At 33.7% G+C, this 22,734-nt stretch overlaps 1 protein-coding gene across 1 annotated transcript; it reads left to right on the top strand.

Moving 5' to 3' along the window:
- Positions 1-1,836: 1,836 nt before the first annotated feature.
- LOC135849510 (heat shock 70 kDa protein cognate 2-like) lies at positions 1,837-19,701 on the top strand. Its single transcript, XM_065369986.1, has 7 exons — positions 1,837-2,226; positions 13,240-13,471; positions 13,555-13,805; positions 13,890-14,288; positions 14,378-14,647; positions 15,052-15,299; positions 19,108-19,701. Exons 1-7 carry the CDS (start codon positions 2,053-2,055, stop codon positions 19,403-19,405), a joined length of 1,872 nt encoding a protein of 623 aa, XP_065226058.1. The 5' UTR covers positions 1,837-2,052; the 3' UTR covers positions 19,406-19,701.
- The last annotated feature ends 3,033 nt before the right edge of the window (positions 19,702-22,734 follow it).

The raw sequence follows: 22,734 nt of genomic DNA, 5'->3' as shown, positions 1-22,734 counted from the left end.
AAAATGATTTTAGGAACCACTGAGTATTATTTTCAAAAACTTTTTCAGCGTAAAATATCTGTTTGAAGCCGATAAACGTTATAAGAGGAGATATTTTTATTTTCGACCCTCGGAGGCAGAAATTGGGGGGGGGGTTGATTTTTGGAAAATTTTGGAACCTCCATTTTGATCCTACCCCTTTGAACCTCGCTAAAAAGCTTTTCACAGTTTATTAGTATCTGAGAGACCTCCATCCTACCAAATTTTGAGCTCAATAAAAATTTTCGCTGGTACTCAAAAATGCAATTTTTCAATTTTTTGTAATTTCGGTATTTTGAGAACCCCTGGAAAACTAGAAACCTGCGATTTGCGCCAAACGTAACGTTTTGAGGTACCTATATAATTGATTATCTAGATGAAAAAGTTGAATTTAGCTCCCTGTATATTCGTAATTTTGAACCCTTTTTTTAGAGCCCCCTATTTTAGGCACCCCTAAAAAGGCGTTTATGCATATTTTTTGAAATAAATTGAAGAATTTACGTTTGAAATACTCTAGCTGGTGCTCGATAATTTTTCATATGTATGATTTTTCCTGTAACTTTCAAAATTGAGCTATTTTGGGTCAAATTATGAAATTTAACTCTTCGAAAAGATGTTAAAATCATGTTTTCACGATTTCATCAATGTAAAAATCTCAGAATTTGACCCAAAATAGCTCAATTTTGATGGACTTGTATTTCGGACATTTATTACAACATTTTTAGAGTGATCGAGTCGAAAACCAGGTGGGGCCAAAAAATGACCTTATCGCAACTCCTCCTTTTGAAATTTTTGGAAAAGGTAAAAATTATACCTTTAAAAATTAGCAAAAAACAGGTCTTCAATGCAAGTATAGCCAAAAATGAGAGTTTTTGGCAGTTTTTTGGTGAAAAAAATCGGCTTTTTGGCAGTTTTTGCAAAAAAAATGTTTCTTTGAATTTTCGCCAAAGAAAAGATTTTGTGCTATTTTTAGCCGAAAGCAACACTTTGTCAATGTCAGCAGAAGGGGGGGGGGGCTTTAGAAACTTTCAGCAAAAATGAGGCTTATTTTTTGTAATTTCACACAACAAGCGAGACCAGCAATAATTCTAGTGAAAGGAATTTTTGGTAAATTCCCACAAAAAACAAGACTTTTGGGCAATTTTTTCAAAAAAGTGACATTTTTTTAAATTTCTTGCAAAAGAGGAACAATTTTTAACATTTTTTGGATGAAATAAAACAGGATATTGTCAACACTTTTTTCAATTTTTTTTTTCAAAAAATTAGACCAAGATTGGGAAAAATTCATTTTTTTTGAAATTACAAAAAAAGTAAGGTTTAAAAAAAATTACTCAAAGAATCATACGAAAAATGTTTCATTTCCCACCGTTCAATTCTCCGCTCGTAGGCAAAACACCGATTTCAAATATTTAACATTCTAGAAAGAAAAATCCGCCACCTTCTACGATTCCAAAAAAAGACCACCCTGTACCAGGCTCAAGTTGAAATTTCACGTCACGATCCAAAATTACAATCGGCGTACTCATCATTTACGTCAACAGGCGTCATCATTTTTGACAAATCACATCAGCTATTTCATTCAAAATCTACCATGAAGAGTATAGGTAAGTAAGTATACAAGAGTAAAACGAAAATGAAAACGAAACAAAATTTCATACATCGTACACCTCGCTCAAACAAAACATAAATAATGTATTTAATGCTCGAATGCCTCGTCACCGCGTATACTTATTTTCCTGTCACGAGATAGACTCCCAATACACAATGATAAATGTGGGTGTGGAGTGGTTTTTATTTTTGTCAGGGAAGAGCGCCGCACCGGAGCGAACATACAACTTACGTACACCGCCACAGTCGGCATTTCGACGATCGCGAGTTCAAACTGGGCAACTGGGGCAAATTATCGTCGCATTTTCGCAGTGTTTCGCGGTGCGTGTACCTTTTTTGATCGCTTTCGAGTACATTTTCGAATACTTAAATCTCTGTGTTTCGAAAAAATCGTCTGTGTAGTTAAATTTTCAACGCCGCAGAAATATGGGTAAAGTACCGGCTATCGGTATAGATCTGGGAACGACGTACTCTTGCGTCGGAGTATGGCAGCATGGAAAAGTAGAGATTATCGCCAACGATCAGGGTAATCGAACGACACCGAGTTATGTGGCTTTCACCGATACCGAAAGATTGATCGGAGATGCTGCGAAAAATCAAGTAAGTAATTCCAATTGGCAAATTCCAGCAATAAATATACATCGAAGCAGAATTTTAATCGAGACTTTACTTACTAACCTCCCCTGTCACTGAAATTTTGAACTGATCGTTTTGTAATTACATCGGTAACTATGACGAAATTTGTCAAGCTCGAATTAGAAAATGAGAAAAAAATGACTCACATTCGAGCACCGGACCACGAATTTTCCAAATATGTTAAACGTGTCACTTGAGATAAATGTTGGCCAGTTTTCAAACCAACTGCTTAATTAAAATGGCGTTAAGAAAATAAATCAGTTCGTAAGTCTCGTAAATTAAGAAAAATGCTATTCGTTTTTTTTTCGAGTTGAAAAACGCACGCGTTCGTTAGTCTGGCGAAATTCCTATCCTCGCATCTGTCTAATCCATCAAAAAGGCCAAAAAAAAATGTTTGCAACTTTTGATCGGGGCATCGTCACATTAAAATGACAGAAGCACGAAACAGAAAAATTTCTTCGAAGTTAATACCAAACTTGACATCTTCAATGTTCAATTAGAAAAATTCCCCCTCCCTCCCCCCCAAAAAAAACCTCGAATTTAGAACCTGTACCATCAAAACCCATGAAATCGATAGCAAGAAGATATTTTTTAATTCTTCAGAGTAACCCCCCCCCTCTCCGTCTAAAAACCCTTTACTGTAGCATTAAAAATTGCAGGAATTTTCAAAATAAAAATTTTTCCAATTGAAAATGTGCTCGAGTTGAACAAAAGTTACTTTTTGGAGATGGAATTCAGAACCACAAAAATTTAAAACAACAGAAAAATGACTTCAAAAAAATTATAAAAATCCTAACGTAATTTTCAAAGACTTTACTTACACTTTTGAGAACCTTTTCGCGAGGTTTTAGCCATTTTTGTTCAATTTTTCGCAAATTTGATGCCCTTTCGACACATTTTTCATCATTTTTAAAGACTTTTTTTTGAATTTACCAATTTTTTATACTTTGTTTTTCTAATTTCATCCAATTTAAACAATCTTTAAGTTCAATTGTTTTTTTTTCGCATGATTTTCAACAAGCTTATTCCTTTTGATTTTTGATTTTTTTATCAATTTTTTTTTGTGATTTTATCAAATTTTATCCAACTTTTGAAATGATAAAATTCAAGTTTTTTTTTTCTGATAACTTTTTCTTTCATTTTTCACGACTTTTATTCAAAATGTGGCCACTTTTGTGATTGATTTTGAACAATTTTATACAAATTCAATGATATTTTATTAATTTTCAAAGCATTCGAAATTCTTATTTTAACAGTTTGAACAATTTTTGGAATTACTTCTAAAATTTCATGAACAACAAGAATTTTTTTTTTAATGTTGGATATTTTTTCTCAATGTTACAAACTTTTGATATTTCATTGATCTTTATCAATTTTTAAGTCAGTTTGGCAAATTTTCTGTCAATTTGACTTTCTAACTTGTATTTAAAAACAAAAATTTTTTCAATTTTTGACAATTTCAGTCTAATTTTTTGAGATTTCATCTTTTTGGAGGTTTTCAATCTTTTTACTTCAATTCAAATATTTTTCTGTTATTATGAGACTCCCCCCCTCCCCAAAATTCAGATCTACTTGCGCCAAATTTTACTCATGTTTAGTATTTTCCCATCACTTTTGATATTTTATTGTCAATTTTATTAGGGATATTTTGTTCAAAACTTCCAATGTTTTTAAATCATTTTCATGAGATTTCCAGTGACGTAGAATAGGAGGAGAGGGGAGGGGAGGGGAGGGGTCTTCTTTACACATGATTGTGCAGATTAGAAAAATATTGAAACAAAATTCGAATTTATCACCACAAACAAACAAAAAATCAATTCTATATTGAACTTTCCAATTTTTGTTCAAAATATCTCAAAATCAAAAATCTTTCAGAAAAAAACCGAACCATAACTTTAATTCTCTTTATATTTTTCATTATAACTCCAAAATTTTATAAAAAATTGATTATTTTGGAGAAAAACTGACAAGAAAATTTAATTAACATAATTTTAGAGCAACAAATTTCTCACTAGGAAAGGGAGATTTGTCTTTGTCTGACAAGGTAAGTATACATACTGATCCCAAACAGCGCGAAATTTTTTGAACCTGGCAAAAAAAGAACTGAAAAGGGGCCTCAAAAATACACCACCAGCAAAAATTCCAGAAGCTGAAATTTCACTTATCAATTTCTGGAAATTCTTTTAAAATTCAAATGGAGTTGTTTTTTTATTTTAGAAAAATCAAAATTTGATTAAATCGACGTGAAGCTGAAATTCAGTATGTGAACCTTTATTTTCGACCTCCCGAGTCCATTGGTGATAGTTTCAAACCGTTCTGGAGCCTCCAGCGAATTTTCAAGTTCTCCAGTTTTCGAAAAAATTTATGTTAATAGGTTGAAAATGGAATTGCGACCCCTCTAGATTGATTCAGGCACATATTTTTTAATTTTTTTCGAGCACGATCAAATCCAAAAAAATTTTCAGCGATTGATTGATTTTGAAAAACAAAAAAATCAAAATTTCAGATCAGAACCGAAAGAAAAATATTTTGAAAATATGTTCCTAAATTGACCGAAGGGCCACAAAGATGGTAAATCCAATGAGTTTATAGGTGCTGAAATTTATTTTCACCACATTTTATAGCGTTTTTCGAAAAACTGGAAAATCCAAAAATCTGCTGAAGGCTTCAAAATGGCTCGAAACCGTCACAAATCGACTCGGCATGTTGAAAATAGGGTACAAACCGAATTTCGTCCAATTATATCAATTTGATCAAATTTTGATTTTTTTTAAATAAGAAAATGGTCACAACTGAATTTTTGAAAAATTTTTCAAAAATCGAAAAATGAATTTCAGCACTTGAAATTTTTACTAGTGGTGTATTTTGAGGTCCTCGTTCGATTCCTCTTGATTCGATTCGAAATTTTTTGAGCCGGGTAGAAGTGAGGCTTCCTTGTTGAGACATCTTTAGCAAAGATCAAAAAAACTCAATTTCATTGAACATTTTTTTTGGAACCATACTTATGGGGCACCCTGTATATATCACATAAATTTTAATCTTTCAGTCAGCCAAATTTTTGAAGACAAATCATATTGAATAAATGCTGAAGGACAAAGGGGTCCACATTTTCATCTCTCTTTAGGACTTGGGCACGACATTTTTTCTCTACGTTTGTCAATTTTCCACTCTTTTGGTTCAGTATTTGAGCAATTTAGCGAATATTTTAGGCAACCAGATCAATATTCTATGAAATTTCAATACCCATTATTTACCAATTCTTTTCATTTGTCGAATAAAAAAAAACTCGCAACGAATAAAAAAGAATCACATTTAGGGCTTATCAAAAAACAAAAAAAATCTACCAAAAGGAAAAACTACCACACTCCCCTTTCCCCTCTCTACCCTCTATCGTCACAGTCCATCAACACTACACAACCAGGATAGACCAGCCCACAAAAAAATCTGACCAAAACTCGAAGATCAAAATCCTTGAATTAGATCACTACGATCGTTACTCTCGTCTCATACAATGTATTAGCGATCACCGAACGACGACCACAGAGAGGAATACCCAGTACCTCTTTACGAAAAAAAAAAAAAATCCAACCAGAATATAAGGAACCAGCTGACAAGGTCATCTCCATATTCGGAAGCTCCCAAATACACGTAATGCTTTCAACCTACTCGCTCTTCCTACACCATACACAGTGTACTCACTTTCCACTTCTTTACGAGTACAATTTGGTAAAATTATACAATCTGATGCAATTCGTACGAATCAACGACCAAATGTACATACGAACGTGAGACGATCCAATTGGTACCCAATCTATAATCGAACCTGGTATTACCTAATGTACATAAGATTCGGCCTAATCAACTTTTCGAAAAGAAAGAAAGAAAGAAAAAAAACTATTAGTCAGAAATACCATATTGGAAGGGCAAGTGAGGCAATGGAGGGCGCCGCCCGCGCCTTTATTTTTAGACGGTGATGCGATTCGCGGATTCACCGCTCTATAGTCGTCATGTCAGCGTCACTGGTCACTTGGTCAGTGCCAAAATAATCCTCTCTCGTTTAATATCATCGATGGTGAGTTAGGTATCTTTATATTCTACACATACTCGAGCCTACAATGTATGTAAAATACAGTAGTTTGGTTACAGCAGGGAATTCATAGCACGAGTCTGAGTACATCACACATATGAGTCTAATAAGAAGCCATGAAAACAGAAAAATTGCTGTTCAGCGAACTCGCCAGCTTCATTAATATTTATATGATAAAATATCGTACGTACGTCGAAGAGTACACACTGCACAAATCGTAGTCATGATATTTAAGGTCGATCAGCTTCGGCATTCGTTTTTGATACAAACAATAAGGATAGGTGTACGATACATAGATACCGTATACCTATAGTAAAAGTAAACGCTGGCTCGTTTACCGTTTAAGGAATGTATCACGTGTAGAAAAATCAATCTCGTGCCTATGTTTGGTTTTTTCGTATCGCTCATGCTCGTGTAACTGGTAGGTAATCATATGTAATGTTTCAATTACGGAATGTAAATTTGTCTCGGCTGTTAAAAAATTCACAATATGCTTATTTGGTTATGTATTATCGGTATTCGTCGCGTACGACACAAGGAAAAAAAACATTACACCGGCTACAAGTAGTTAGGTATAAGATAGGTACAAGATGGAAAAAAATTAACAAACGTTAATGAGAAGAACAGGTTGCATCATTTTCATCTTTATGGCTTATGGCAATTGGCATAGTGGTATATCCCTTTAGAGGCTCACTTACTATTAATTTAATTTACTGTAGTGGCACTGGCAATTAATAAGAACTAAGTTAGACTTGTGTGATATGAGCAATTTTAACATGTCCCTCAGAGGTCGATCAAGTTTCAAGTACATCAGTAGATAAAGGTGATGATGACGGAGCAATCGAAGGGAATGGAAGGCGAAGTTGCCATAAGATAACCTCCAGCAGATTTTCCATTAAAATAAGGGGGATTTATGGGGTAATAGATCACCTTTTTTTTGGTCGTTCAATTGAAAACTTCAAAGTGAAAAAATTTTCGTTCCCAAAATGAGATTTTGAATTTAAAATTTATAAATTTTTTTGAATTAGATGCAGGGTCATTCCACGTCAATTGGACCAAAAAGTGGTAGGTGGGTTCGGCGATTTTTTTTGAAATTTTTCCTGTGGAAAGACCTTCCGAAGGGATGACCAATGGCGCAAATCGCAGCCCTCTAGCCCATTTTTAACGGCAGCCAGGGAGTGTCAAAGTTTTCTGTGAACCTAAAATATCATCCATTTCAGCAGTGGATTGCTCGATAACCGCGATACCTACCGAAATGGAACTTTTCCCAATAGTTAGAGGTTTTGAAAGGCTTTTTGGTGATATCATAAAAATCAGTGTTGCCACTTTTTTTTTGTACAAAAAATTAGCTCAAAAAGTTTCAAAACGTAGTTTTCATATCGTTCCGACTCTAAAAAATTCTGAAAAAAATATATTATGGACAACTGTTCATGCTAGAACAACATATTAAAAAATTGGGATGGTAACTTGTAACAAAGTCGATTTAAAAAAATTTAAACTTTGCGAAAAAATGCGATTTTTTGATTTAAAACATGAAAAAAAGTTTTGATAGGTGAAGTTGACCCATTTGACCCCTATTTTTACGTATCTGTTGAAAAAGTTGAAAAAACCCCTTAACTCGGTGAAATTTAACTCATCACAAAAAAATCAAAATTCAAAAAAATTCAAAAAAAAAGCAAATTTTATTTTTTTTTGCTGTGAGTGAGGTTTTTATCAACTTTTTCATGAAATACGTCAGAAAGTGGTCAAAATAAGACAACTGAATAAATTTAAACTTTTTTTGATGTTTGAAATTGAAAATTGAATTTTTTCGAATTTTGATTTTTTTGTGATGAGTTAATTTCACCGAGTTAAGGGGTTTTTTCAACTTTTTCAACAGATACGTAAAAATAGGGGTCAAATGGGTCAACTTCACCTATCAAAACTTTTTTTCATGTTTTAAATCAAAAAATCGCATTTTTTCGCAAAGTTTAAATTTTTTTAAATCGACTTTGTTACAAGTTACCATCCCAATTTTTTAATATGTTGTTCTAGCATGAACAGTTGTCCATAATATATTTTTTTCAGAATTTTTTAGAGTCGGAACGATATGAAAACTACGTTTTGAAACTTTTTGAGCTAATTTTTTGTACAAAAAAAAAGTGGCAACACTGATTTTTATGATATCACCAAAAAGCCTTTCAAAACCCCTAACTATTGGGAAAAGTTCCATTTCGGTAGGTATCGCGGTTATCGAGCAATCCACTGCTGAAATGGATGATATTTTAGGTTCACTGAAAACTTTGACACCCCCTGGCTGCCGTTAAAAATGGGCTAGAGGGCTGCGATTTGCGCCATTGGTCATCCCTTCGGAAGGTCTTTCCACAGGAAAAATTTCAAAAAAATCGCCGAACCCACCTACCACTTCTTGGTCCAATTGACGTGGAATGACCCTGCAACAATTTTAAATTAGGTTCATTTCCCATTAGACCGATTTTGATAGAAACAATGGAATGGATTCGAGAAGCCACACTTTTTGCAAAAAAATCACATCCAGATCCAAAAGAATTTCCCTCTGACTTGAAGTACCTTGTCCACAATTTTTGAAAAGAACTCGGTCTGAAACCCCCCTCCCCCCTCAAGAAAATCAATTTCCAATTTTTTGCAAATGTTTGAAAAACCAAAATTCACTATTTCCAACGATTCATGTTTTTAAAACAATAGGAATTTATTCAGAAAAAAAGATTAAAATGCAATTTTGAGGGTAAAAAAATGCACATGATTTTAGGACCCTTTACTACCCCAAATTTGAAACATTGAAATCAAAATTGACTCTTCGTTGTAATTTTCCTGTGAAGCACTCGTTGAGAGCATATTATTGGAGCAGGATGAAAATTCGGTGAACTTTTTTGGCTTTATTTTTATAAATGTAGGTATAGATACTAGGGTGGGCCGTCTTTGACTTTTTTTTTGGAAATTTGCATGGGGCGGGTGCTAAAAAGTTGTGGATGGGGGGGACCTCGAAAGACTGTAGGAAAAATTTGGGGTCTCAGACTTCGCCCAGCATTTTGCAACCGGGGTTCAAAATTTTAAAATTTTCAAAAAAATCAAAATTAAAAAAATATATATTTTTGATTTTTTTGATGATTATTGGTCGCATTATGCATTATTTAAGAGTAAAAAGCCATTTTCAATCGGATTTTTTACTTTAACGGAGATTTTATCTGGTTTTTAAAATTTGCAATAACAGCCATTTTCAAGATAATTCGCGATTCATCTTGATTTTTACAAATTTGTTATCAATTTGAAGTCTAGGATGTCATTTGGCACTACATGACTTGAAATGGCCTCTCCCCCTCCCCCTCCTCCTCCTCCATCCACTTCCTGATATTCTCAATTTCTAAATAATTGTGTTCTAACATAGAATTTTTCATCCTCTGAATCAACTTGTGGGGTGATTTCAAACCGTTTTAACTCCTAAAGCCTCCAGTGAACTTTTGAATTTCTTAATCCTCGAAAAAACACGATTAAAATCTGAATCTGAATTGGTAGAAATGATTTACGAAGAGTCACAAACTTGGTAATGAGAGTTTACCGTTCCGAATTTCGTTTTGATCATTTTTATGGCAATTTTTCCAAAACTAAAAAATCCGTGAATACCCCATTCCCCCCTCGGAGACTCTACAATTACTCAAAATCACCATCAATCGATTCAAGACATCGAAAATGAAGCATAGGTAGATACGCCAAATTTCAGCCTTCCCATCTTAAGTACCTCGATTTCATCAAAATTTTGATGCTTTTTCTCAAAGTGAAAGTACTTTTGAATCTACTCCGTTCAGAATCTTAGTAGTGTAATTTCTAGAGATATTTTATGCGACCAATAATCATCAAAAAAATCGAAAATATTTTTTTTGAAAATTTTGATTTTTTTGAAAATTTTAAAATTTTCAACCCCGGTCGCAAAATGCTGGGTGAAGTCTGAGACCCCAAATTTTTCCTACTGTCTTTTGAGGTCCCCCCACCCACAACTTTTTAGCACCCGCCCCATCCCAATTTCCAAAAAAAGTCGAAGACGGCCCACCCTAGTAGAGATATACCTACACCTAGATACATATATCCAAAGAGGGGAGAAATTCAAACATTTTAAATTTTGTCTATACACCCTCCTTCCTCAAATCAGAATTCAAGCCATTCTGAAGTCTCGAGCGCAATTTTGGATTTCTCCAGAAGACATACAAATTCATTTTGACAGCTAAAAGTCGAGCTGTGGCTTATTCTTGATGCCGTTCAATTAGTTGATCCACATTTGAGCCGATTTTCAAGCAGACACTCGACTCCCACCCCCTCTCATGTAAATACCATTTTGATGAACCATTCTAAAGCTTCTGGCTTTAATCTCGATTTCTCCAGAATTTTTGAACTCGAGAAGACAAAAAAAATTTGGGTAGTTGAATATTTTTTGACCAATATACCTAGATGCGGAATTAAGGGGGAATTTCAAAAAAAAAAAAATAAACAATTAAAATGAAATACTAAAAGATTTTCTGTTCATGGAGAAATTTGAATTGAAAGGGGAAGGGAGGTGATTTCAGACATTGTGTGAATTTGAGAAAACAGACAACTCGATTTTTGGTCGCCCAAATTACGTTATTTCCATGTCTTCAGAAAAAAATTGAAAATTGTGGAAAAATTAAAAATTGCAGGGCTCGTTTTCAATTTTTTTTCAAAAAAAAATCAGTATCCCAGCCTAAAAAAAATACAAAAAAGTCACCAAAAAACTTATAAAATGGGCACAAAACATTTCAATAGAAAAAAAATTGAGTACAAAAAACTTTCCAAGTAATTAAATTTAACGAAAAAAAAAAAAAAAAATTATGAAACAAACATTCCAATTAAAATGTGACGATGAAACTTAATCAGAATTTTGGCAATTTTAGCAAAGAGCAGAACTTTTTTTTGACAAATAACGAAAAAGTTATACATTTTTACAATTTTTCGACAAAAAAGCGAGATTTTTTGGAAATTTTTAAAGGAAAAGTCAAATTTTTTTAAATTTTCTTGCAGACAGCAAAAACGAGACTTTGGAAGAAAATTAAAATTTTTTGCAGTTTTAAGTAAATACATAGCAAGACTTCTCAACAATTCTGGTAAAAAACAAGGCACTTTTTCACAACTTTTGGTAAACTGGTAGATTTTTGGGCAGTTTTTGAAGAAAAAATGCTAATTTTTCGATATTATGTTCAGACAAAAACACAATTTTTAGTTTTTTTTCAGCAAAAAGCAGGACTTTGGTAAATTTGACGAAAGGCCAGACTTTCCTCGATTTTTGCACAAAACTGTTTAAATTCTTGAAAATTTTTTTTCAATTAACTTCGGCAACCAAAATTTTAAAAATCAACCAAAAACTCACGTTCGGTAACCTAAGTTGAGATTGCGCTGGAGGCTCCAACATGTCCAAAAAGGAGTGAAATTAAGTTAACAGAAGTTAATATCAGTTTTAGGACTAGTATCCATCATTTCTTATGAACGAGTGCGTATATTTTAAATAATATGCATGCCTACATCGACTTCAAAAGTAAGTAAAAAACTTTGGATTTTCAAAAATTCGCCAAAAATCGAAAAATGAATTTTGGTCGCAGAAATTTTTATAGAAGGGTATCAGACCATCAATTTGACCATTTTCATGGAGAGGGGGAACCATCTACATATATAATGTATACATCCCACTTTTGAATTTTGATCAAAATGGGAGGCCTCGTACCCTCAAGTGTTTTGAGATTTTATTTTGAAAATTGCATTCACAAGATTTCAATGAAACTTGAAAATGAACTCAACTTATTTTCGACGAAAAATAAAAGGAACAGTGAAAATAACTTACTTGCCTATTTTTTTGCGGATATAGGATCATTCTAGGTAGGTATTATATTGCCAAAAATTTTAACTCACCTGAAACAGAAATTTAAAAAAACGTTTATTAGTTGGGTGATAATAAATCATAATTATCAAAATTTGACTTGGGTATACCTGGTAACATTGAAATTAAAATGAAAAATTCGATAAAATGAGAAAAACACAAAAAATATGCATGTAAGTAAATGGAGAAATAATTCCCATCAAATGTCCTGAAACCCTGCCCCCCGCACCGTCCTCTCTCTCCTTTTCTAGTACTTCCACCATAAAAATGAAAAAAAATGTCAACATCACAACATCAGCGAAACAGCGAAAAAAGTTTCAAAAAATATTTCACCATTCGAGTCCTTTTTTCGTACGTCCCTAACCCCTTTAATTTTTTTCGCAGATTAAATTCAACTCTGCAAGACTCGTCAATTGAATAGGTACTTAGAGCAGGAAAATAACGTAAAGTTGGTATTCGTATTCAGCGACCTCGATAACATACTATTCGATATATGGCATGTCCAGATTCGTTTTTCAAATACATGATTCAGTTGTGTGTTACTTGAAAAATCAAGCATCCCCCACCAACCCCTTGGGAGGATTGAAGACCAATCAATGGTGGTGTGATTAATAGTTGGATAAGTAGACTTTGTAAAAAAAATTTGAGCAAAAACGAATGAGATTAAGTGGTAACTTTGATCAATTTATTGGACTGACTTTTTTTGAAATACTTACTCTTTCCACCCCTATTTTCAGACACCCCTCTTGAGGGATGGGTATCGAGCGTAGTATCAAATTGCCGATAATTTGAAGGGGAACATTTTTAGTCATGGTAGTTTTTATCGTAAACCTAATATTTTCGGAGTAAATCGCAAAAAACGTGAATCGGAACCGGTTTTAGCCCCCTAAAAAAAATAGCTCCAGGGTTAGGAGGGTCGGTTTTTTTAGGGGGTTCATCTGAACACATTCTCGAAGAAAAAATTAATGTGCCAATTTTTTTATTTTACAAACAGGTAGCAATGAACGCCAAAAACACAGTGTTCGATGCGAAACGTTTAATTGGTCGAAAATTCGACGATCCGAAAATCCAAGAAGATATGAAACATTGGCCATTCTCCGTCTTCAACGAAGGAGGTAAACCGAAAATCAAAGTCGAATATAAAGGCGAGACGAAAAAATTCACCCCCGAAGAAATCAGCTCGATGGTATTGACCAAAATGAAGGAAATCGCCGAAGTGTACTTGGGTAGGTGAAATTCACTCGAATAATTTCCCAAATCTCAATCTGATTCATCTCAATAATCAATACTTTTCCACCATTTTCATCAGGAGGCAAAGTATCCGACGCGGTCATCACAGTTCCAGCTTATTTCAACGATTCCCAAAGACAAGCGACCAAAGACTCCGGAGCCATTGCCGGTTTAAACGTATTACGTATAATTAACGAGCCGACAGCCGCAGCATTGGCTTATGGTCTAGATAAGAATTTAACTGGAGACAAAAACGTGTTGATTTTCGACTTGGGCGGCGGTACCTTCGATGTATCTATTTTATCCATCGATGAAGGATCTCTCTTTCAAGTAATATCAATTCATACACATCCCATGCTTTCAGAATTGTTTCGTTCAATATTATAATATCAACTTGTTTTATTTTCATTCAAGGTGAAATCAACAGCCGGAGATACTCATCTGGGGGGCGAAGACTTCGATAACCGATTAGTCAACCATTTCGCCGAAGAATTCCAAAGGAAATTCAAAAAAGATATCCGTAGCAATGTCAGAGCCCTGAGACGATTACGTACCGCTTGCGAAAGAGCCAAACGTACGTTATCTTCCAGCACAGAGGCCAGCTTGGAGATCGACGCTTTGCACGAGGGTATCGATTTCTACTCGAAAATCTCGAGGGCTCGATTCGAAGAACTCTGCATGGATTTGTTCAGATCGACGTTGACTCCGGTAGAACGAGCTTTATCCGATGCTAAATTGGATAAAGGTAGCATACACGATGTTGTATTGGTCGGAGGCTCCATCAGAATTCCAAAAATTCAAAAATTACTACAAGTTTGTACACCTTCTTTCCAATTACTGCAGGCAGATATTTCGATTTGCGGTATTGTTGAATTTATTTGTACGATTTTTGCACTGTGTAGGACTTTTTCTGTGGTAAATCTTTGAACTTATCCATCAACCCGGATGAAGCAGTAGCTTACGGAGCAGCCGTTCAAGCAGCTATTCTCAGCGGTGATACCAGCTCTTCCATACAAGATGTGCTTTTGGTTGACGTAGCTCCATTGTCGTTAGGTATCGAGACAGCCGGAGGTGTAATGACCAAGTTGGTCGAACGTAATTCACGCATTCCTTGCAAACAAGCCCAAACCTTTACCACGTACTCGGATAATCAACCGGCAGTCACAATTCAAGTACGTACAAACGTCCAAATCATACTTTTTTCCTCTACAGTGTTGCCAACCAAAGTGAAATCCGTTCAATCGCTATTGAACTTTTAAAACGCCTCATCGGATCTGAGAATTGTGAAGAGGGGAAGGGGGTGGAGGAAGCCAACTGATAACATTTTGAAAATCTTTGTAATTTTCTATCTCAAAACTCTAAAAAATTTTAAAAATTAGCATGGGACTCTGGGGTCAAGGCCAAAGCTCGAGCTCTTGAGCATCAACAGATCCAGAATCTAGATCTTAGAGCAGATCAATTTAAATAATATTACTCACTAGTCACTTCTGATGCTGAAGCCCGATAAATATTTTAAGGCTTCGATATCTCGAATAAATTGCACCACTGACTTACGATGACGTCATCATGTTTCCAGGTATTCGAGGGAGAAAGAGCCATGACCAAGGATAACAATCTCTTAGGCACCTTCAACTTGACAGGAATTCCACCAGCACCGAGAGGTATTCCTAAAATAGAGGTTACTTTCGATCTGGATGCCAACGGTATCCTCAACGTTTCCGCCAAAGATACCAGCACAGGAAAATCCGAAAAGATCACCATTCAAAATGATAAGGGACGACTTTCCAAAGACGAAATCGATAAAATGCTTGCTGACGCTGAAAGGTTTGTAGTCGCATTTCGGAAATTGAAAAACGTATGGTAACATTTTCCAGACATTTGGAATAAGAATACCTTCGTCACCCCCCCCCCCCCAGGCAACTGACCAAAATCGGATCATGTACCGAAATTCTCAATTTATTTCAAAATCGTACAACACTAGATCAATTTTGGTAAAATACGGGTAATTTTTGGTAAATTACTGGTAATTTTTGGTAAATTACTGGTAATTGTTGGTCAATTGCTAATATTTTTAATTGGTGAATTACTGGTAATGTTTGGTAAATTACATGTAATTTCTAGTAAATTACAGGTAATTTCTAGTAAATTACAGGTAATTTCTGGTAAATTACAGGTTATTTCTGGTAAATTACAGGTTGTTTATGGTAAATTACAGGTGGTAATTTCTGGTAAACTACAGGTGGTAATTTCTGGTAAATTACAGGTGGTAATTTCTGGTAAATTACAGGTAGTAATTTCTGGTAAATTACAGGTAGTAATTTCTGGTAAATTACAGGTGGTAATTTCTGGTAAATTACAGGTAGTAATTTCTGGTAAATTACAGGTGGTAATTTCTGGTAAATTACAGGTGATAATTTCTGATAAATTGCGAGTGGTAATTTCTAATAAATTACAGGTGGTAATTTTTGGTAAATCACAAGTGGTAATTTCTGGTAAATTACAGGCAGGGTTGTCATTTTACATGTAGAATAAGTTATTCTACGTCTACGTGTAAAATAAGTAGAATAAGTAGAATATCGACGTAGACTATACGTAGAATGTAGAATGTAGAAAAAGTTCTGATTGGCTGTTTACCTGATAAGAAATGACGAAACGTGATAATGCTTACAATCTACAGCTTTGAGCTTACAACAACTTACAATAAAATTTAACAAATTGACCAAAAGTTCATCAATTTTTTTTGGTGAGCTTGAAAGCTGAATGCATGAGAAAAAATGAACAAACGAATAAAGTAACCTTGAAAGTTGAAACCTATCAAAATGTGTTAAAATTTTACCATTAACGAGAAATTTCAATTTTTCAACAAATTTAATGTATTTTTTTTAGCATTTCTGAAGAATTTTGAGCTCAAAATCGAGTTATAAATTTGAGATAATAATTCATAATTGAAAAAAAGTCATGCAATGCAACCTGTTGGCTGCAATGGGTCGAAATTATGCGAGGAGTTTTTCAATTATTTTAAATATTTTGAATTCTATTAAAATATGTTTTGAAATTTTTTAATTTTTAGAGAATTTTGAGTTCAAAATTGAGTCCTGATTTTAAGAGATAGGTAATTGAAAAAAACTTAAACAGTCATAGGTAGGTACAACCTATTGAAATGGATCAAAATTACATGAGGAATTTGAATTTGAATATTATGACGAAAATATGTTTTGATTGAATTTGAACATATTTGGAAAATTTTGAGCTCATGAATCATGATTTTGGGATAATTGAAAAAGTGTCAGGTGACCTATCAAAATGAGGTGAAATTACATGAGAAATTCAGCTTCTACTAAACTTTTTTCAGCATTTTTGAAGAATTTCAGCATTACAATGGTGAAAACATAATTAATTAATCATCCAAAAGCTTAGCAAAGTACAATTTTCCAGCAAATTAGAACATTTTTTGCATTTTTTCAATTTATTCTACTTATTCTACTTATTCTACATATTCTACGTAGAATAAAAATTTATTCTACTTTACATATTCTACATTTATTCTACATGTTATTCTACGTTTTACATTCTACGCTGACAACCCTGATTACAGGTGGTATTTTCTGGTAAATTACCGGTAATTTTTGTTAAATTGAAGAAATTTTTTGTTAAATTGAAGAAATTTTTTGGTAAATTACCAGTAATTTTTTGGTAAATTTAAATTGCTGGTAATATTTGGTGAAATTTTTCGGTAAAAAACTTGTAATTGCCTGTAAATTACCGGTAACTTTTGGTAAATTACAGGTAACTTTTGGTAAATTACCGGTAACTTTTGGTAAATTACCGGTAACTTTTGGTAAATTACCGGTAACTTTTGGTAAAGTACTGGCAATTTCAGTAAATTACTGGTAATTTCGGTAAATTACAGGTAATTTTAGGTATAATACAAAAAATTAAGTATAGGTTTTTGTAAATTATGGAAAATTTTTAGTTTTGATTAATTACTAGTTATTTTTGGTTCCAATAAATTCCTATCAGTAATTTTTGGTTCGAAAAATGCTGAAAATTTCCAGTTTTTGTATGTAAATTACAGTAAATTTTGAGTTCTTATAAATTATTGGTAGGTAGTTTTTGGTAATTTACTAGTAATTTCTGGTCATGGCAAGTTTATTCTACTTGGTAATTTTTGGTTTTAGTGAAGAAAGAAATTGCTAAAAAAAAATTGATTTGGGTAAACTTTCAGAATTTTTGATTATGGTAAATTATGGGATATTTTCAAGTTTTGGTAAATTACCGAGAATTTTTGATTTTGGTGAATTTTTGGTAATTTTTGGTTTTAGTAAATTGCAAAAAATTTACAGTTTTTATGAATTACTGGTAATTTTTGGCAATTTACAGCTAGTTTTTGGTTTTGGTAAATTGCTATTTGCTGGAAATTCTTACAATCATTAGTTTTTATAAATAACGGGTAATTTTTGGTTTTAGTAAATTTCTGTTGGTACATAGGTATGTATAATTTGTTGTCTTGGTAAATTATTAGAAATTTTCAGTTTTGGTAAACTAAGTACAGATAATATTTTGGTAAATTTCGGGTAATTTTTGGTTTTAATGAATCTTTATAGGTGATTTGTGATTTCAGCAAATTACTGTGAATTCTCAGTTTAAGTAAATTACAGGTACTTTTTGGTAAATTACAAATTTTTGGTTTTGGTAAAATACAAAATTACTGGTTTTTGTAAATTGCAGAAAATTTTTGGGTTTGATAATTTACAAGTAATTTTTGGGAAACTACGGTTTTGGTGAATTCCTTATTTTGTAATTATTAGTTTTAGCATAAAAATTATTAAAAGTTTTTAGCTTTGGTAAATTACCAAGAATGTTTGTTTTCATTAGGTTTTGGTAAATGACGACGTAATTTTCGGTAAATTACTGGAAAGTTCTTAGTTCTGACAATTATTGGTAATTTTAAGTTGTGGTAATTACCAGAAATTTTACATTTTGATAAAATAATGGCAATTTTTGGTTAATTCTTGGTAATTTCTGGTCATCTACTCTCAACTTTCAGTAAATTACTGGTTATTTTTGGTAAACTGCTGGTTATCATTTGTAAACTAGTGGTAATTTTAGGTAAATTACGGGTAATTTTTTTGTAAATTTGGTAAATTGTCCTTAACGCATGTCGAATAGTTTTCCCAGTAATACAGGAAGTTAGCAACTCGAATTGCATACATGTGAATTGGGTTGCCGATCTCTGAATTTTGAAAGGGCACATTTAAGTATAAAATTTTCAGCGATTCTTCAACTTTGTATAGCTCCAAAAAGATCGCAAATAGATTATATGATCCCACCATGCTAACGGATAATTAAATGGGCCCACAAAAGGTGGTTTTTAATCAGCTCAACTTCAGAATTAAGGGAGCTACGAATGATTGAAATTTTGAAAAACAATCCAACACTTCAAATTTTTTACATGAGCAATGAACACAATATTTATTTTATTCTCTGCAGAGTATTCAAAATTTCAGATAGTCTTTCCAATTTTCCCCAACACGTATTTAAATATCCACAATACGTTTCTATATTTATACTATAAAACCAACACATCGCACCATCATCAATCATCACCCATTGTTCGCTTCTCATTTCACAGATACCGCAACGAAGACGAAAAACAAAGAGAAAAAGTCACCGCTCGTAATCAACTAGAAAGCTACGTATTCAGCGTGAAGCAGGCGGCCGAAGAAGCCGGATCCAAGCTAAGCGACAACGACAAGAAAACCGTCGAAGATAAAGCCAAATCCATACTCACGTGGTTAGAAACCAACACGTTGGCCGAAAAAGAAGAATTCGAAGAGAAACTCAAAGAAGTACAAAAAGAGTGCGCTCCTATTATGACCAAATTACATCAAGCCGGAGGTAAAGGACCGACTGTGGAAGAAGTCGATTAATACCTAAGAATATGATTTTTGATTTTTTTTTTCCTTCTTCCATCATTACCATAATTCACAATTTATAATGGACTAATGCAACAGATTACCATACACGCGAATCGACGACGTGTTAATAATACGTACCTATACCTACCTGTACCTGTATCTAATGTACATGGATCGTGTTTTTCATTTTCGCATTATACACAATCTAGTAGGTATCTACAATGTATATTGAGTATACCTCTATGTGTATAGTATCGTAAATGTACCGAAAGCACTAATGTGGCAATAAAAATGGTGTTAATTTTTCATTCTTTTTCTTCTTGTTTTTCTTCGTTATGATTTACGAGATTTGACCAAGACAACCTGCAGTGTACAAATTATCATGGAAGGATGACCAGTCCTTCAACGAAATGATTTTCTCATACTTTTTTCTAGTTTTTCCAACTTATTCTTTTAGTTTTCCCGATATTTCAAATATCAGTTACGAAGGGAACGGGAGGATGAGTGCAGGGGCTGAATCGAAAAACTAAGTTTATATATGTATAAACCATATGTCACACGATTTTCTCAAATTTTAATAAATTTTGGGACTTATTGAGGGGGGAAGGGGTAGGCGGAATAGAATATTTACTAGATAAACTCACTAAATTGACCTTTGCGTTATAACAGGTTTTTATTAATCGCACCCCCTCCCCTTCAATCCTCTAGGACAACCTTTTTCTTAAAGAGGACATCCCAAGGAACATTCTAAAGCACACTTGTCCAAAAAAAGTCGACTCTACCAACAGATGGCAGCCAATTTGGTAGACAGGTGAGCCGGAATCGCAGATTTTGCTTCCGAGCATAGGATTGGCACAAAATTTTTAGAATTGGACAAAACTAGATCGAAAGAACATGCAAAATTCATCACCAGCCAAAATTTCAAGAGCTCAAGTGCATTTTTCGATTTTTGGCGAATGACGCTGAAAATGAGAAAAAAATCAAAATTTTACCAAATTGACCTAGAAAGCTGAAATTCGAAGTATACCCTATTTTTGACCTGCCAAATCGATTAGAAACGGTTTCAACCCGTTTTGAGCAGTTCTGGAGCCTCCAGCGACTTTTTGAAAATTCTTGGAACCTCCAGTCGATTTTTAAAAACTTTCAAAATGTAATTAGAAAGCCGAAATTCATTCTGTGAACTAAATTAAATACGCTACGAAGTCGACTGCAGGTATATTTCAAGTCGTTTTGGAGCATCCAGCGATTTTTTGAAATCACAGGAGCTTCCAGCAGATTTTTCAATGCTCGAAATTTCCATAAAATTTTACCAAGCAGAGCTGGAAATCCAAAATTCACTCTGCACTCCAATTTCAACACGCTATCAAGCCAACTGCAAGTGGGTTCAAGTCATTTTGAAGTCTCCAGCGACTTTTTGAAAATTCCTAGAGCCTCCAGCTGATTTTTAAAACTTGAAATTTCCACAAAAATTTATCAAAATGTAGTTGGAAGCCAGAATTCGTCCTGTAAACTAATTGAAATACGCTATGAAGTCGACTTCAAAAATATTTCAAGTCGTTTTTGAGCATCCAGAAATTTTTTGAGATTACTGGAGCCTCCAGCAGATTTTTCAATGCTCAAAAGTTTTCATAAAATTTTACCAAGTAGAGCCGGAAATTTAAAATTTACTCTGCACTCTAATTTCAACACACTATTAAGTCTACTACAAATAGACTCAAGTAATTTTGGAGCCTCCAGCAAATTTTTGAGAATTCCTGGAGCCTCCAGCTGATTTATAAATTTAAAATTTCCACATTTCATCAAATAATTTTTGAAAGCCAAAATTCACTCTGCAAACAAATTTCAATACGCTATGAAGTCGACCGCAGATATGTTTCAAGTCGTTTTGGAGCCTCCAGCAGACTTTTCAATGCTCAAAATTTCCATAAAATTTTAGCAAGCAGAACTGGAAATCCAAAATTTACTCTGCACTTTAATTTCAACACGCTATAAGTCGACTGCAAATGAACTCAAGTAATTTTGGAGCCTCCAACAACTTTTTGAAAATTCCTGGAGCCTCCAGCTGATTTTTAAATATAAAATTTCCACAAAATTTTATCAAATAATGTTTTAAAACCAAAATTCACTCTGTAAACAAATTTCAATACGCTATGAAGTCGACTGCAGGTGATTTCAAATAGTTTTGAAGCTTCCAGCCACTTTTTGGATATTCAAAATTGGTGTATTTCAGTCTGAAAAACACTTTTGTCCATCAATTTCATACCTGTTTGAAAATTTGAAAAATTTTTCTTTCGCCTCCGATTGAGGCAGAAAGATGAAATTCAGTTTACACCCTATTTTTGAGACATTAATTCAGAGGTGGATTGCAGGAAGTTTCAATCCATTTTTTCGCCTTTCCAACTCCATTTTAATGAGCTTTTGTAGAAATTTTAAGTTTCAAAAATTTACTGGAGGTACCAAGAATCTCCAAAAAGTCGCTGGAGGCTCCAAAACGACTTAAAATCTACCTGAAATCGACCTAATGGCGTGTTTAGGTTGGAGTGCAGAGTGAATTTTGGATGTACAACTTAATTTGGTAAAATTTTGTGGAAATTTCCAGTTTCAAAAATCTGCTGGAGGCTCCAGAGCTGCTTAAAACGGCTTGAAACCGTTTCCAATCGATTTGGCAGATCGAAAATAGAGCATATCTCAAATTTTAAAATTTCTAGGTCAATTTGGAAAAATTTTGATTTTTTTCTCAATTTTAGGCCTGAAGTTGGTTTTCAAAAATTCACCAAATATCAAAAAATACACTTTAGCACTTGAAATTTTGACTGTTGAAATTAGTTTGCAGAGTGAATTTAAGCTTTCCAACTCCGTTTGATGAAAATTTGTGGAAATATCAAGTTTCAAAAATCTGCTGGAGGCTCCAAGAATTTTCAAAAAGTCACTGGAGGCTCCAAAATAACTTAAACCCACCTGCAGTCGACTTGATAGCTTATTGAAATAGGAATGCAGGGTGAATTTTGAATTTCCAACTAGTTTGGTAAAATTTTATGGAAATTTCGAGCATTGAAAAATCTGCTGGAGACTCCAGGAATTTCCAAAAAGTCGCTAGAGGCTCCAAAATGACTTTAAATCTACCTGCAGTCGAATTAATAGCGTATTGAAATTACAAGTATACATGAATGAATTTTGGCTTTCCAACTTCCTTCATGTAAGTAGAAATTTCAAGTTTCAAAAATTTCCTGGAGACTCCAGAACTGCTCAAAACGTTTTGAAACCGTTTCCAACCGATTTGGCAGGTCGAAAATAGGGTATATCCCAAATTTCAGTATTCTAGGCCAATTTGGTAAAATTTT

This window comes from Planococcus citri, chromosome 5 (assembly GCF_950023065.1).
Source record: "Planococcus citri chromosome 5, ihPlaCitr1.1, whole genome shotgun sequence".
Lineage (NCBI taxonomy): Eukaryota > Metazoa > Arthropoda > Insecta > Hemiptera > Pseudococcidae > Planococcus > Planococcus citri.
The sequence above is the reverse complement of the archived record's forward strand: the minus strand, read 5'-3'. Positions and strand labels throughout refer to the sequence as shown.